The following is an 18,709-nucleotide window of genomic DNA, read 5'->3' on the forward strand; positions in this document are numbered from 1 at the left end:
AGTGGGTGTAAATGTGTATGCTGACCCCCAAACTACTTCTGCTATCTATCTAAGTCTAACAGAAGCTAAGATAAAAAGAGACCAAAAGGTACAGTTTTGCAATGAAGGAATGAATTCCAGTCATATGTTGGCATACTAGAATTAGATCAAAAGAGAAATTGTAATCCCAATGTACCAATGCTGATATAATTTCAAAAAGCCATAAACTTTGGTTTATCCTACTTATAAATTTAGAAACCAATGTTGTAAACTATCTTAATCTATTAAGGTACCAAAAGTAATATACATTAAAATTCTGAATAATCGTATTGATTCTGAAATTGTTTTGTATGTTTTAAATCATTCTTTTTTTTAAGTTCTAATACTTTTAAGCAGATAAGCTATGTACCATTTAAAGTATTTCAGAGGTGGATTCCTTTCTAAAATATAGCCAAGCTTACAGGATAAATAAGGCTAGAAACTGTGGGTTTTGAGGCAAAGGTAGAAGATATAATTGATATATTTGATTATCTCATTTTAACAAATTAGAATTTTTTAAAATTTGTCATAAAAGTTAGGCAAAGCATCATAATCTAACTGATAAAAAATTTTTTGAGTGATTTAACTGAATATGTACTTTAAGCCGAGCACATAGGTATTCAATCTGTGGAAATTTGCAGCCATTTAAGCTGACTGGGCACCTTTCTTCTTGGAGCCCCAGGGTGCAATACCTGCAAACAGCAGCATCCTCAGTGATAACTCAAGTGTGTTGCTTGTTTAGATTACCCTAAGGGTCCTTTGAAAACAGGATCCAATGGACCTTCCTGTCTCCTAGGCTGTTCATAATGGAGGGCTCCAGACAGGTATTTGAAATGCTTTTGGAAGTCCCCAGGGCACAGTGATCAGAGATTATACTGACCACACGTCCATCTGCACCAAGTTGCAGAACAAGGAGCATGTGATTAAGGTCTTAGCCAGGGCTCAAGTTCAAATTCCCTGGTCACAGAAGATTCACATCTTAAAGAAGTAGGGCTTTACTAAGTTTAATGAGATGAATTTGAAGACATGGTGGCTGAGAAGTGGTTCATCTTGAATGGCTATGGGTCTTATTCATCCTTAATCATGGTTCCTGGACAAGTGGCAAGCCCTGCACTTGTGAGGGCTTCCCCTGTGCTTCCTGTCCCCTCTTTAGTCATGCCCACCAATAAATCCTACTTCCTACCCCTCTCTCCAAATCTAAGGACACTTTGATTACCATATAGTCTACTTAAGAGATAAAATACAGAAAACACAACACAGAAAATAATAGCAAGTAAAGAAGTAAAACCAAAATTCCGTCTCTATTTCATACTAGCTGTGTGGATGCTCTTAAGTTTCAGTTCACCACACATCCTCCTTTAAAACATTCACCAGGTTTCACACCTTCCTTCCAAATCTCTAGCTCTCAATTCTTTCCAATCACAATAACCTAGTTAGAATTAATCATATTCCTGGCAAATTGTTGATCTTTTTCTAGATCAGTAACACTAAATATTCCTCAACCCTGTTAGGTCCGAACTTGTTTATTTTCTAGCACATTTACATTTCAATTATATTTTTGCTCTCAGCTCTATCCTTCTTTCTCAGTGCTATCTTAGGCCCTTTAATTTTACAGATGTACTACTACAGTGGTTGCTAACCTGATTTGTTTCCAGCCTCCTTGATCATTATACTTGGTGCTTATTCAATGATACTCAGTGTTAACAGCAACAGAAACATGGGTGAGTGAAAAGGATCAATACTTGAGCCTTAAGTAGTCTTCTAGGGTAGTCTCCTCATTGTCGGTAAAACTGCTTCATTTATTTTCACTGTTGTTTTTCCTGATTGTACTCCTCATTTCAAAGATCAGCCATCTTTCAAAGTTTCTCTTCATGAATACCCCAAACTAAAGTGAAAACTATTTCAGAACAGATCTCATCCCTCTTACCTTTTATTCCCTTCATACCTTTCATATGCTTCCTTGTGTATGTTTTATAGGTTGCATTTCCCCACTTTTAATACATTATAAATCACCTCAATGACATGTTGTACAGTGGTAATAGAGGCAAGAACACGTAATTGGGGATGAAACCCCTAAGTTTCAACATCACATTAAATACTAATTGGAGGTAACAGTGAGCCATAAGTTTCTGGGAATGGCTCTAATATTATAAGGGTGAAACTCCCATGGTCATGTCTCCTATGTGACCTCTCTTCCCACTTAAGATATTAATTCAGGAGTGGGAAACTGACCCCAATCAAGCCAGAGTCCCTGGGGTATTAACTCTAAATTATGAAACTTGGGGACTCTTGGTGTTCTGCTATCAAGAGCAGGAGACACTGAAGCAAAATGACAGAGAAAACAAAATTTTAAGTCCTTTTAGTGGCTGTGTCCTTAAGTGGATGAATGGATATAAAAAATGTGGCATTTATACACAACAGAATACTACTCAGCAATAAAAAAGAACAAAATCATGGCATTTGCAGGTAAATGGATGGCATTAGAGAAGATTATGCTAAGTGAAGTTAGCCAATCCAAAAAAAAAAAAAAAAAACAAATGCCAAATGTTTTCTCTGATATAAGGGGGGTGACTCAAAGTGGGGTAGGGAAGGAGAGCATGGGAGGATGATTATTTCTAGATAGGGAAGACGGGTGGGAGGGAAAAGGAGGGGGAAGGGGATTAGCAAGGATATAGGAATGTGATAGTCATCATTATACAAAATATATGTTATGAAGATTTGAATTTGGTGTCAACATACCTTATATACAAACAGAGATATGAAAAACTGGTATATATGTGTATTAAGAATTGTAATGCAAAAAAAAAAAAGAGTACGTGTATAATGGCATAATTTTGGCGTGAACATACATTATATACAGAGTTACGAAAAACTGTGCTGTAAATGGATAATATGAGTGAGTGTAAGGCATTCCACTATTGTCATGTATGTAAAAAATAACTAAATAAATTGTGGGGGGGGGGACAAATTTTTTAGGAAAACTAGCAATCTCCCTGTCCCTGATAGCAGTTATCTTGAGGACTGACTGTATTTCTGCTCTTCTTGTGTCTCATGTCACATTCCAGTATGCTTTCAATAAATATTATCTTTCCTCTATGCTAGTGAAACACATCTCTTACTCCCAGACTAGTGTAAATTACAACTCCATTTTTTATTAGCTTTGTGACTTTTATCTCTTTCAGCTACAGCTTCCTTATACATAAAAACTGAGATTATTACTATTCAACATTTTTTAAAAATATTATTTTAGTGTTTGAAAAGAAAGATTGAAGATATATTAATTTCATTAAATGCTTTGGTTTCAGAAGTTATCAAAAGGGATATCAGATGTAGTAACTGAAATTTCAAAAATAAGACTAAAAAGCCAATGCTCACTTAACTTTTATTCAGTATTTTTATTAAAAGAATTAAGGGAGATAAATGAAACACATAAATGAAATGTCTAGCATATATTGACATTTAATCGCTAATTTTTTATGTTCATTTCTTGTCTTTGTAATTTTATAGTGCCAAGCACTAAGATTTAGTCAACAACCATTTTTACGTTGATAATCTGGTAATCTGTGTATGTGTTAGGGGCGTGGGGGATTGGGAACTGAATCAGGGCCTCACACATGATAACATGAGGCAAGTACACTATCACTGAGCTATACCCCTAGCCTGATAATATGGCAACTATTATATTCCTAAATGCTGAACCCTCTTGAAGGACTGACTATAGTAAGAGAAACTACACATGGAATGAGATAAGAGATGATGGTGGACATTACAAATAAGAAGTGTTTTATGAAAAGACGGATATGAATGAAGGGAAACAGATCAACTAACTATATTTAAAAAGACATACCATAGCTCTTCAACAAATTTTAAAACAAAATGACAGTTGAAAATCATGGGAGAGATATTCTACTCAATATCATACAAATGAATGTTTAACATATTGGAAATGTATATTTTTTTACTTTACAGCTTGTTTAAGAAAATAATTTGAGGTCCTTACAGACAGTCTTAGGGCACAAAATGAAGGGAATTTTTTTTCTTTTTGTTTTATGACAAAAATCTTTATTTCCCTTTTATTTCATTAAGTCATAATTAAGTCATAAGAAAACTTGATAAACAAAATAAATATTCTAAGACCCTAATAAGTTTGCCAGAATGGGTTACCAGATGGATTTTAGTTGTGTAACAGGCAAAGCAGAAATCTTAGCATGCAGTTGTAAAACTCCATTTTGAATGAATTTATGAGATCTTATTTTTACTTGTATGTTGGATTTTGAGGGAAAACAAGAAAAAACACCTTGAAAACCACCGATAGTCCTCATTTAGAAATCCATAAAGTCAAGTTAATAAAGCTCAGTTTTCCTTTAATCAGAAGGTCCATTCAGTATACAAACACTTCCCAGGTAGCTTATAAAGGGCCCTATTAACTACTAATATAATCAACAAGTTACTTAATTTCTAAGAGAAAGCTATAACAGAGTCTACAGTCACCCTAACAACATGGGGTTTTTCCCTTAATTTGATGCTTATTTAGTAGGTAATGTTTAACAGCACAAGCTGTTGTGTGAAACTGCCTAGGTTTGAATCCTGGCTTTACTTCCAAACTGAATGGCTTGAACATAGTATTATCTACTCCATAAGACTGTGGAATAAATGAGATAATACGATATCAAACATAAGAAGCACTCACTAAATGTTGGACATTTTTGTTATTGTTGTTATTAATGACAATGAAAAAGAAATGGGGATAGTAGCTTGCCCTGTTGGCTTGAGATAGAATAAAACTAGATTGTGGACCAGACGCAGCAGGGTACATCTGTAATCCCAGCCATTCAGGGGGCTGAAATGATGCAAGAGGATGGCAAGTTTGAGGCCAGCCTCAACAACTTAGTAAGGTTCTAGCAACTTAGCAAGATCCTGTCTCGAAATTAAAAATAAAAAGGAATGGGAATATAGCTCAGTGGTAAAGTGTTCCTGGGTTCAATCCTTGGTACAAAAAAAAAAAAAAAAAAAAAACTTAGGTTTTTCAGAAAGAAGGGTCAAAAAGAAAGACTCTTTTCTGGTTAGAAAGCAGGAGTCACACACACACACTGTTTCCAGCAGCTGGAAGATAGGCATTATTCCATTTTAAGTTCCCTCTTTAAAGAATAAAAATTTAACAAAGAAAAGAACAAAATAAAGCAGATCTTTCTGTTTGTTTGTTTACACTTGATTCCATTCACTTCTGAATAAATTAAAAGACTAAAGATACCCTATTTAAATAGTTTGCTAGAGCTAAGGGCAGAGAACATTCTTATCCCCATCGGAAAAGATCTATTATCAGTCATGACTATATTCCATTTCAGAATACAAAACATGATAATACTTTTAAAACTACTTAAAAGTTCACGTGTCTCACCACCGTCTCCTTGTTCTCTTCCACTATTTGCAATTCCAGTTGACATGGTCAATTTTTCAAATAAAAATAAAAAATTTAACTAAGAAAAGTATACTACTCGCCTAGAAGACAAGTGCACTTCTTCCTAGGTCCCTTTCTGTAAGCTATATGAAAATTTTAATCTATAAAACAAAAATGTTCAAATATAATTTGGAACTATATGCCTTCAATATATTGTTTTAAAGAACTTAAAATTTGAAAGCACTTTTTAAAAATCCTACTTAAAACTTTTAAATAGTTTTCAAATGTTTTTTTAAAAATTCATGCTCCAAAACTTAATTTCAAACATTGTTTCACTATAACACATACCTTGAAAATTTAAACAATGAGTTACACATGATTATTTTCTTTAATTCTTATAATATACTATTGTTCTTTGCACAAAATTTTTAAAATAGCTTAATATTTTCACACAATATTAAAATAGCTATGAAGTCCAAACTGCTAATCATTTCTCCCTCTGGTACCCATCTTACCATTTTAATTTCTGTATTAGGTATACTTACCATATACAGTACATATCACCATTCTGGAGCTGTGGAATAAGAAAGGATTCACAAAGTTGCAAAGCTAACATAGTCTTGCCTTCTTTTTCAGTGTTACAGATGATATCAATTCCACTCTTACAGTCTGTTTTCAATAAATGCTGTGAGAAAGGAAAAATCAGTTCATCTCATTAAAAATGTCTAAAAAGCTAATTTCATTAAGTATTTAAACAGAAGAAACTACTGGCAATGATGAATTATAGAGAAATATTTTAATGTTTCTTATTTTTACTGCATAGCACCTTCATTTTATAATGAGTGCTTGTAATCTCATTAATGCCTAGAACCTGCAGGCAAGTAGTTTCCATATTGGGAAAAGATTCATTCTTAATCTTGAAAAAATAAATAAATATGAGCATTTAGCATTTTAGTACATTAGGTAAAAGGCAAAATCACAGTATTTTTTGCTTTTTATTTGACCCTTTCTGTCACACCAAAAGTTCAAGTAATGTTTATTAGAGAACATATTTTATTAATTTCATTATTTGTTAATATCAGATTCTAATTCAACATGTATTTAAAGAAGGGTGCCAAAAGAAAACACATCTAGATAATGTGATCTTTAAATCATTGGTGTAATGAAAAAAATAATTCAATAATAATGAGCTATCCCGCCCCCCTTTGGTAAGGTTAAAATGGTAATTGGCAAAAATCTCAAACAATACCTCACGGAATAGCTGGTCTTCCACAGGTGACATAAACAGACATGTGAAGAATGCTTGATGGAAGTACAAGTCTTTACTGATTTCTGGGTGATTTATACAAGATTTAATAAGAGCCATTGCTTCAGGTATGCGTTCACAAGCAATTAGGTATCTGGCACGTAGTTCAAAGAACAGTGGATTTTCAGAACTTAAATATTTGTTCACTATATTAAAAAGAAACACTCTGTTACCCTCAAGAAAAGATTCTCTAAAACTTTGTTTGAAACTTTACCACTAAAATATGATATCTAATGAGATTAACAAGTTATTTAACTAACATTTTCTTTAGTAAACTTTATTTATGAAAAGAATTTTCAGTTATATGGTTGGAAAAATGAAAATAAGAACAATACCAAAACAGCACTCAAGAAATATTTGCTGATTTCTTCTCAGTCTAAAGAGTTAAAAAAAAAAAAACTAAAATTTAAGAAAGGGAAAAAAATTAAATTTTCCTCTTTAGTTTGATAATATGTTTCAAAGGGTACTGGCTATGATGCCTTTCTAGTCTCAGATTACATAGTTTCTCTTCCTACAGCCCATTATTTTAATTACTATAAGATTAAAAAGCTGAATCCTAAATTATCACATTAAACCACACTAATTCAGATTAATTAGAAAAGCAATATGTTAGTGAAAAAACAATAATGAGATATATTTTATTTTAAAATAAAATTTATCCAAAATAGTGCCAAATAGAACTGCTTGTTAAAATGCTCATGTATTACATAAGGATAATTACTAATTTATACCTATATTCACACAGTTTGAAATATACAATCACTCTTAACTACACAAGTTTATTTAGACTTAACAACAACCTTATGACAGGTCTTATGATATTTGTGTTATAGGTGACATTTCTTGAGTCTCAGAGAGGTCAAATAACTTGCCCAAGGAAAAAAATTTTTAAGTGGCAGGACCAAAACTGTAACCTTTATTTTATGACTTTGAATCCAAAACTGTTTGATTACTTACATATGTTTAATCAATGAAGGGCTTATAAGTAATGTTTTATTTTGGCTTAAACATTAGCCTTGTAATTCTGGTTATGATATGATGGACAAACACAGATTTGTAATTAATACATAAATAAACTTCACCCTAATCTTTACTGTAATGATCACTAACTAAAGAAAAGTTTTCCATGTTAATGAGGCTCTAGAGCAGCTTTTCCAGAAGCTTGCTAGTGTAGTTATGAAAGGAATATTTATTATTCTAATGTGATATGCAGTCTAAAGGGCCATTATCCCTTAGAACAACCAACAATAGGTTTGCTTTAGCTTCTACTCAGAGGCTAAAAATTCCTGTAGAAGTCCAAACTTTCTTCTCCCTTTTCCTCCCTCCTTTTGAAGCTTTTGTCTATCTCCTATCTCCACTGGCCACATTTCCCAGTAAACTTTGCCTTTCCTATATTAGACACTTTATACTTTTCCTAAATAATCTAACTCTTTCTCCTCAGCTTCAACTGTCTCCCTCTCCTATTTTCTCTTCTTTTCTATTTTAATCCCTTTCCAATATCCACACACATCTCTTTTGTATCTGTTGGGTTCTCTACCACTGTCATATATACCTTAGTCCTTTTCTTAAAGTCTTATCTCAAATACCCCACTTTGTACTTATTCTCCTGGTTTTCTCTCTTCATCTTCTCTCACTCTCATAGTTCTACATTTGTATCTGCAGGTGGTTTATTCTTAAATATGAGAATCACAGCCTCCTCCCTCCTTCAGCTCCACTTACAACCTACCCCACACTTAACTTGGCGTAAATGGAAATATCCTAACCTGCTCAGCATAATCTATACTATAAAGTATCTTTCTCACCAGTCAAGGACTAACTGGTTCCAGGGTTGTGAGCTCTTTTTTCTCTGGCTTTCCTATAACTTCGCTTTATAGGCTCCCTCCTCACTTTCAAATGTTTCCCACACCTTTGTGCTTATATTCACAGCTTCCAAACATTCTATGTTTGGTGACACAAAATATTCTTAAGTTCAGAACAGTTTAATAATAGGTGACCCACACACACACACACACAAAAAAAAAAAAAAAAAAAGATTAAGTAGCTGACAGACTCTCCTGACTCAGAAAGAAATTTTGGCCCACAAGGGTCACAGGAGGATTACTATTTGACAGGAGGTGATGTCAAAGAAGGATATAGGTAGTAAGGGGATGAAATAAAACTGAACTTCTATTAGTAGATGAAGTTTAGAGAAATACTGCTCTATGGTATTTGGAATTAGTATTAAAATGTATTTATTCATTTAGTTAGTCATTCATTTATTCAACAAATACTTATATTAAATAGTTACTCTACACCAGGCACTGGACTAATTGTAGAATATACAGTGTTGGTGAGAATAAATTCAGAGTTCCAGCCTTTATGGAGTTTCGTGTAAGGGAGATCCCATGTGGTTTCATGAAAAGTTTTTGTTTTTACTTTTATAAATAAGGATATTCTTTCTTAAACAGATTTTAAAACTATAACGGAAGTGATAAACTCCCTATAAATAAGTAATATTCAGTAAATACATTCTCAATTCCCATTACTTGAAATAAATGTACCTAATCTAATGTCAAAAATCAGTCTGGGCCAGATCAGAATAACAATTTAAACATTCTTCATTTGAAAATAAATTACTCCATTATTCAGTATTATAAAATAAAGAGAAATGACTACTGCTGCTCTAATAAGGAAACAAAATTGTGTTTGCTTCTCAAAAATGTTGGTTTTGATTTTGAATCTCCTGAAGTACCTATCTCCTGAGATGCTGGCTGGGCTTTAAGAACAGCTTGCAACACTGGATCTTCCCATGGGCCACCATCTCTAATGATTCGCGTCACCAGTTCCAGATTCACATTTCCATATCTGCGGAGGTGATTCTGGCATTCCTAGGAAAGAAAAATCATTTTGGCTTTGTGAATTTAAAGGGATAAAAACTAAACTTGATAATCACTGCCAGTAAAAATCATTAATGGCCAAATGAGACAGCTATTAAATTATAAAAGAGAAAGGGGTACTACTGTAACATGTAGGGTGACAAAATCCCATTAGTACACAAACTGGCCTTAATGCCAAAAGTTACACAGAATGTACATAATTGGACTTGGAAAATCCCATTAAAACAAAGATGAAGTGTAACCCAAGGGAAAAACTTACAGAATGCATCATTTCTAGGAAAAGAACCAGATTGCAAAGAAACTGAAAATTAAATGTTTGGTTAAAATTGTATTAGTACTCAAAACTTCAAATGGCAGGCAAGAGCCGAACAAGAAGATGTAGAGTAAGCCATGCTCAGTATGCACACTCTGGTTTGCAGGTAGACATAGGTCCCCTGCCCTGCCCTGAATTTATGCCAGATTCTAAGTTGTGGTAGAAAGCTGGAAGATGTTCAGTAATTAGATATGTAGTTTGGGGATGAAAAAAAGACAAGTTGACAACCTATAATGTGAAAAATTTGTAAGAGGTTTAAGATATATGTTGGAAAAAAGATACATATTGATAAAGGGTAATTTGTCTACATATCTGTTTTCTTAAGGATATGTAAAATGTTTTGGAGAATCATTATAATATGGAATTTGCAATAGAAGTTACATTTGTAAGCAACATTTAATATTTAAGAGAACCTGGTTTACTGAACTTGATTCTAATAAATTTGATTAGATTGAAATTTACAAGATTTGTTTGGCTGATTGTGCTTTTTGAATCATTATACTGTACTGTTAAGTATTGTTTTTTAAGATGTTTCAGGAAATTTAGTCTGATAATTTCAAGATTAATTGAAGTCAAAAGTATTATTTTTTAAAATACTGAGCTTGACACCTTAAGAAAAAAAAAGACAACTGACAAGTTAAATTTTTAAATATTAACTGTGTATCAATTAAAATACAGGCAATTGCCTGATTTTTTTTCTATGCTCACAAATACCTCAGACATTAAAAACTTAGTAAGGTTATAAAGCAAAGATTCATTATCAGATGAACTATCAAGCTACATATTCAAAGTGACTATAAATATTTTACTTGTATTAAATAGTCAGATTCTATCATTTGAACATTCCATATTAGACTAAAAAGTGATTTCTGTATGCCACCTTAACTTCCTGGCTAAAAAAAGAGGTTTCATTTGTTTCAAAAGAAAACATGATAGAAGAAATCAAATTTTAAGCAAATGAATAATTCAGTCATATAAGTAAAAGGATTGTTAAGTCTAAACATCATGAAATAAATCTTAAGTGTTACTTAAGGATGTCCCCAAATTAAAATAAGCAGGCAAACAAAAAATCTTATAAACAGTGGGCAAGTTACTTAAGCTCTCTGTGCTCCATCATTAATCAACAGCACCTACTTCGTATGATTGTTGTGGGGATTAAATAATAATATATGGTATTTAAAAAGTGCTTGGGACAGTGCTTCATTATTAAGCATTCAATGAATGTTAACTTTTATTTCTTTTAGTGTTTTTTAACATTTTGAAAAGGTATTTTATTTCACAACACCCAGTCACCTTAACATTAAAAAAAGAGACTTCACTATTTCCACATGTGAGAGAATACATAAAAAATATAAAGTTATTGATCAGCATAACAGTTGTGAAACATAATAATGATCTATGGCAGAAGTTTCATGGTTAAAAATAATCATGAATTTTAAGCCTCACAAGGTAAACAAATACTACACACACACACACACACACACACACACACACACACAATTGCCCTTAAACTATTAGGAAGCTGGCCTTTGGTCCAATCAAAGCAAGAAATAAGGTAAACTGGACACTACCCCCTGAGTCACTGGTTAGCCTAGTTCTGCTGCTGAACCCTCAGACAGTCCATTTTTCTAGCTATCTAATGGTAATTGAGGCACAAATTATATAACTATTAGTGTTGAACTTAGAACTGAACTTAGGCCCAACTCAAAGTGTACTGCCTATTTCCTAAACTTGGCTAAAAAAAAGAAACGTTTGGAGGTTTTGTTTAAAAATATTCTGGATCCCAACTTAAACCACTGAATCAGAATTTGTAGGGGAAAGCCGTGACAATCTATTTATTTAATAATTCCCACTTAAAGGCAACATTGGGATAGTTGGATTTTGGAGTCTTTTTCGAGATAGGATCTCACTGTGTTACAAAGGCTGACCCCAAACTCTGGACCCAAGAAATCCTCCTGCTTCAGCCTCTTCGGTTACTGGGACTATGGACACATGAAACCATGACAGTTGCATTTGTTTTTGATGCCTACATTTAATGTACACTGCATAAATGTTGTTATAAATTATATACTATCAGTCCTTCTAATAAAAGTTAGTAAATTAGCTTGTATTCAAGTTTTCTACAATAAAATAAATTCTAAATTGTAGCTTTGTTTTGTTTTTTGTGTACATACTTTTTCTCTTTCTTTTTTTTTTTTTTTTTTTTTTTTGAGACCAGGTCTTGCTCAGTTGCTGAGGCTAGCTTCGAACTTGCGAACCTCCTGCCTCAGCCCCTGCGTCACTGGGACGGTATGCATCACCATGCCCAACCTCATATAAGTACTTCTTACATCAATATACCATTATTTTGGAAATCACTCCTATGGAAATAGCTCTTAATAGGAAACAGGAATGAAATAAAGATTTCATTGTGGTTTATTTAAATGGACAAGATAAAAGAGAACAAGTAAATTTGAAAATGTTTTTTGATTCCTTCTTCCTTAAATAGTATGTTGGCTCTTTTTGTATGGTATTCAATTTAACACCTCCAAAGTGAATGAGAAAGAACTTAAGTCACTGTAGAATTCAGTTTATTCTCTCCTGGGATATATATGCAAATTAATGTTTACTTAAATAATGATTGGGCATGTAATATTGACTTGATCTTTTTTAAGTCATCTATCATTGTTATTATCTGCTACACTATGCTAAATATAATCTCCTCAGATGCTTCCAATCAACCTAGTGTCTTTACCAATGTAGAAAGAAAACGAAACTCTTTACCTTACTCTTCTTTTAGAATCGACTATAGGATGGGATTTCTATTTTATTCCAGAAGTAAGACTTTTCTTCCCTGAACTGGCTGCCATTGTAATATGGCAACATGTATCTGTAAAGCCGTAGACTGATGTTAGGATCCTTCAGAATGTTGTCTTGAACCCTTATCATAGAATGAAATTCTTAATACTTTCAGCTCATATAAAAGACCTCCAAGTACCTACTCATTCACCTATTACACATCAGGAATCCTTTTCTCCAACCTGGTATCTGCCCTGTATCCAGATTCAACTTGTATTTTCTTGCCTATGCCTTTTTCTTGTGTCATTCTCTCCTACAACATCTATAAACCTCTCTAAACCCTATCTTTCCATAGTCCCACTTCCCCTGAGAAGCCTACACTACTTTAGTCCATAATAAATTAATTGTTCTCCTGAAGCAAAGTGTATATCAGTCCACTTTCTGGTACCTCTCTTATATGAGAGCCATGCATCATTATCCTAAGTGTTAACATGTTATTTTCTTAGGTTGTTAAAAAAAAATTTTCAGTCAGGAAATGTGCCAAAGATACCTTCTTAATAAATTTTTCATGAAAAGAGTGTTTTGTGGAAATCTGTGTGAAGTGGAAGCATTATGGAACACCTGTTATTTTGAATTAAATACAGATTCCAAAGTTGCAGAATACCACATTTATCAAATTCATCAGTTAGTTACTGTAGCAAATAGAAGCAAAAATGTTAAAAGGTCTTCAATATGGTTAATTTTATGAAATGCAGCCTTTAAATTAAAGCAAAATCTTGATAAAGCTTTGAAATGAAATGAGAATGACCATATCATCTTTCATTATTATACTTTCACTGGTTATTTTATGGAAAAGCACTTCAAAAAGTTGTAAAATTTGGACTGGGGATGTAGCCCAGTGGTAGAACACTTGCTTGTCATACCCAAAAGCTGCACCCCCCGCCTCCAAAAAAAAAGTTGTAAAACTTAAGGACGTTGTCATTTTTTCAAAGGAACAATTATATTAATTTTATGTTCTTTCTATGATGAATTCCTGAGGAATATTTACCTGATTTTTTTGGGGGGAAAAAAAGTTCTGAGTTTGCCCACATAAAATGAAGGGAAGAATTAACAATGAAAAAGTTATTTGTTTTTCCAAAGAAAGCTGTTATGGAGAAAATTAGTTTAAAATGAATATTTGAAAGTATTTGTATCATTACATGATCACTGTTGCCAAAAACCATTATGTCACATATAAAAACTTAAAATCTTTCATTTGGAACATTTTAATGAGTTTTTAATTCATTTTTAAAAATTGATAAGTATTAGATTGGAAGTATGTATAGCTCAATGGTAGACAGCTTGCCTAGCATGAGGCATTGGGTTCAATCCCCAGCATGTGAGAAAAAGTGAGAAAGTTAGTATTCAAACCACTGATTTCAGGAATAGATAGACATGTCCTAGTCAAATTTCAATAAAACTTTTTGAATTACTGGCAAAAGGTATTTTAAACTGAGTATTATGATTTAGAGTAGAACATTTTTCCATTTGAATGTACCAAACATATCCTCATTCTCTTCACCTGTGAGAGCAGTTTAAAATCAACCATCAACCCAGAGGCTAGGGAAGCTGAGGCAGGAGGATTTCAAGTTCAAAGCCAGAGTCAGCAAAAGCAACTCAGTGAGACCCTGTCTCTAAATAAAATACAAAATAGGGCTGGGGATGTGGCTCCATGGTTAAGCACCCCTGAGTTCCAATCCCTGGTACCCAACCCCCCACCAAAAAAAAAAAAAAAAATCAACCATCAAAGTAAACTGAACCTAAAAATCACTATATGAAACAAAAAGACAGACTCCTGGAGTCTATCTAGAGAACAGGTCTCATTACTATCTATGCTAGAAATTAGGCAACTTACTTAATCTATAAATTTTATTTGAGTGAAAAATGTATGAGTCTTTCTGGTCATTTGTTTCACTATTTAAAAATGAGACTGGACTTGGTACCTCCTGCAGTTCTTTACTGCTCAAATTTTCTATGGCATATTTGATCTGGATAAACAAAAACTGCTTCAAGCACTAATATGCTGAGAATTCTCCTTATTTGTGTTAGGACACTCTTACACAATCTGCTTTCAGTGAATACTGAATGCTTGATATGGTTAACACTTTGAAACTAGCTTTGACATCACTGATTTTGAAGGCAATTCACATGCCTACTCCTAACAACACTAGACTATAAGAAGCTAATAATATAAAATCTCCCTTTATGGTTGGATATTATATGTGAATAACTATTACTGCACAATGCTTAATATCCTTTTTTGAGATGACTGCTCTTTTCTGTGTCAGGGTATACTGGCCTTTCCTATAATAAACACAACCTACTAATGCTGGTAGGTTATATTTATTGTAGGAAATATTTTGGGAGGCTTGCTCTTGGCTCCTTGAGCATAACTGTCTCAAATTTATTTACTCTAAATTTCATCCTTGAAGTAATTCTGCCTCTAGTACCTCCTCAAATTATACCTGTTTAATAGTTGAAGATGTTTCTTTTTCAAATAGATTATTTTTTAAAATACACAAAGTGTAAAGATTTCTGAGGTGTGATATACAATTATTACAGAAGCAGGATTAACTATGTCAATGAAAAAATACCAAACTTTACCCATTCAAACAAAGTTTATCCAAAGAATAGAATCTCAAAATGATTTGAGAATCAAAACCTTTTTTTGGAGTGGGTGGGGCAATACTGGGAATCAGACCCAAGATCTCACACATGCTAGGCAAGTGCTTTGCCACTGAGCTACATACATCCCCAGCCACTTAAAATTTAAACGGTATGCATCACCATGCCCAACCTCATATAAGTACTTCTTACATCAGTATACCATTATTTTGGAAACCACTCCTATGGAAATAGCTCTTAATAGGAAACAGGAATGAAACAAAGTGCTAACTGTATGGTGCACTAATCAAATATGTTTCTTTCATAGACAGTGAAATCCTTTCCCTATACTTTTCTCATAATTAAGCATATTTCAATTTCCCTTTTCTTACACATTGTCAAAGTAGAGTCTAAGTAAATATTTGATATTTTTATCCAACAACCTTGATTGATCTGTCCCATTTTAGTGTACATGGTGGTAACCAATGGACTAAAATAGTTTCAAACAGTATACCTATTTGTTTTATGTTTACATTTGCTCAGCAAGGATGATCTCTAAAAGGGGGTTAGTTTTTCTTTTTCTTTTTAAAGAAAGGAATGACTAGACATCAGAAATAACTGTGAACATATTTATTATTTGTTTTGGCAAACATTCATATCAGGACTAAGGGATTAAGACTACTAAGTATTGGTATGAAAGGGATGAAAGTCAGTTTCTGCCTACTAGAGAGAGAATATAAGTGGATTAGTACTTTGGTAATGGTAGAAAAAAAAAAAAAGAAGGGGAAAAGTCCTATGTAGTCAAGATGGATTTGAGCAGAGACAGATAAGAACTTCTATTTAAGAAAATAGAAATTTCAAATATAAATATTTGAAACTGCTCTTTCCAAATGCCTTGCTATAAAGCTAATATGATTATATTCTTTTAATCAGCACTATACGGTTGTTTTGTTTTGAATACCAAGAATAGGCCTTTGCCAAATTAAATCTTTAAGAAACTTTTTCCACATATTCCAGAAAGGGGTCATAGTCTACTTTTTTTTTTTTTTAAAGAGAGAGAGACAGACAGAGAGAGAGAGAGAGAGAGAGAGAGAGAGAGAGAGAGAGAATTTTAATATTTATTTTTTAGTTTTTGGCGGACACAACATCTTTGTATGTATGTGGTGCTGAGGATCGAACCCGGGCTGCACGCATGTCAGGCGAGCGCGCTACCGCTTGAGCCACATCCCCAGCCCCATAGTCTACTTTTTAGTGGCAAGTCTGTAGTTCTATGAGAGATAAGTACTAAACTCTTTTGCACAAACCTTTGATTATATTTTGCTCTTATAATGCTATTACAATAAGATAGCCTTGGGCCTACTCCTGCTTGGAAGATGGCATCTCACCTTCCACTCACCCAAAGGACACAAAGATAAAAATGCTATGAAGTTACAAGAAAGCTTAACTAAGGCCTAATTCTAGTTTGGGGGAAAAACAGAAACAAAAACAAAACAAACAAACAAAAAAAGATCTCTGACTTTGACTTATACACTAACTCCAAAGTAAGGGGGATAATGTTTTCTCAAAGATTAGGGCAGGCTCATTTGCAGAGCTGGATCAGTAAAAAAAAACTTTTAGATTACTGTTTTGGTTAACATTTTAGTCACTATCTGAGTCTTTTAATTTTTAATTAATTTTAAAAATCCTAACATCTGTTTTTCTCTCGCTTAATAAAAGTAATATATGTTCTTGGTTTTAAAAAAAATTAGGAAAATGCAAACAGAATCATGAGTTTAACCATTTATTTGTCATTAATACTTGGACGTTCCAGTGATATTTAATAAAGCAAGTCTGGAATGGGACTTATATCCTTCTATAGCCTGTTTGTATCTGTATAATCACTGCCCACTTAGCAAAGGATACCACTTTACATGGTTACTTCAGCTTAGCTTTCCCCAGAATATACTTGATTCTTCCCTATCTTACTTATCCCCATTTAGTCAATACTATAATCTGAGACTTTAGTTCCAGATTAATGTGGGTTTTTTTTTAACAATTTACATTTTTTCCAGAATCAGTTGGCATTAATACAATCTTCACAATAGTCATAACAACAATAGTTTACAAACTCTTATTTCCTCAGGTTAGTCCCATTTCTTTTATTGTGTAAGGATCCTAACTGTAAATTCTTTGTTTAATCATATAGGATGCTTCTTTGTTATCCTGATAGAAGTCCTGTAGACACTTTGTTTTCCAATTATTTAACTATATATTTTTGTTGACCTCTCTCATAAACTATAGGGCTTGGCAGCTATATTATTAAATTTTTTTTTCCTTCGAATATCTCCACAGATATTATTTATTTATTCTGGCATTTGTTACCATATGAGTTCATTGCCAGCCTATTTTTCCCCCTTTATGGAAATCCTGTGGGAACTTTTGTTTATTTTGAAAACTGAAAACTATAAAAACATATGCCTGAATAAAAATTATAAATTTTTAAAAAAATAATTTTCACAGATTATTTCACAGCACTTTCAATTTAGTAGTTTTATCTCCATGCAATATTTTATGTTCATAAAACTTCATGGAAGATAATTTGACCTTAACCTCAGCAAGAACATAACATCCTTTTTAAAATTTTTACCATTTTATCTTACAATGTAACTGATGAAAGTGGTATTTATTCTCTTTAATCATCTCTGTGTGTATATATGTATGTACTACTGGAGTTTAACCCAGGTTGCTCTCCCACTGAGTTTCTCCCCCTTCCCTTTTTTAAAAATGTTTTTATTTTGAGAAGGGTCTTGCTTTGTTGCCAAGTCTGGCCTTCAACTTGCAGATTCCCTGCATCAGTCTTCAAGTCACTGGGATTACAAGCCTGCACCACCACACTCAACTCTTTGGTCACGTTTATCTAGAATTTTTAGAACAGAGAGGTGTTTTACTAGTGGACAGATAAGTCTGTATTAATTCCTTCAGATCCAAAAAAAAAGATAAGGGCAAGGTTTGTATACACAACAGTAATTTTGTTAATTCAGTGGCATATAAGGGAGTAAGCAGAAAGCTTCAGTGGGAGTTAACCACATTTCCTCCCCATAAGACTATCCCTCAGTATTAGAACAGGGAGAGTTTCATTTGGGTCATACTTTCATTTTCTCAATGGTAAGAAGTCTTTTAGGCAGACCCATACATTCCATTTTTAATGTGAGTATAACAGTTACACTAGGATTCCTGCTTCTGGGTCTCTACTATATTCCTGATACACTTTTCAGAAACACCAACAAAGATGAGATTGGCCACATACCATATCCCCAGGATCTGCTATTTCATCCAGTCCCTGTTACATGCTAATAGTGGGGGATGGGATCACTGGATACCCCTGAAAGCTTTTTCTT

General features: G+C 33.3%; 1 protein-coding gene across 2 annotated transcripts in view; it reads right to left on the minus strand.

Moving 5' to 3' along the window:
- ZNF654 (zinc finger protein 654) overlaps positions 1 to 18,709 on the minus strand; it is a 75,731-nt gene that overhangs the window by 6,791 nt on the left and 50,231 nt on the right. For both annotated transcript variants that reach the window (XM_081302858.1, XM_081302857.1), the window contains exons 4-6: positions 9,454 to 9,589; positions 6,666 to 6,868; positions 5,962 to 6,101 (exon numbers count right to left, since the gene is read on the minus strand). In XM_081302858.1, coding sequence (XP_081158984.1) covers positions 5,962 to 6,101; positions 6,666 to 6,868; positions 9,454 to 9,589 — 479 coding nt within the window. The remainder of the gene's footprint in view (positions 1 to 5,961; positions 6,102 to 6,665; positions 6,869 to 9,453; positions 9,590 to 18,709) is intronic.

The sequence above is a fragment of the Spermophilus citellus genome, assembly GCF_964194105.1.
Source record: "Spermophilus citellus genome assembly, chromosome: 7".
Lineage (NCBI taxonomy): Eukaryota > Metazoa > Chordata > Mammalia > Rodentia > Sciuridae > Spermophilus > Spermophilus citellus.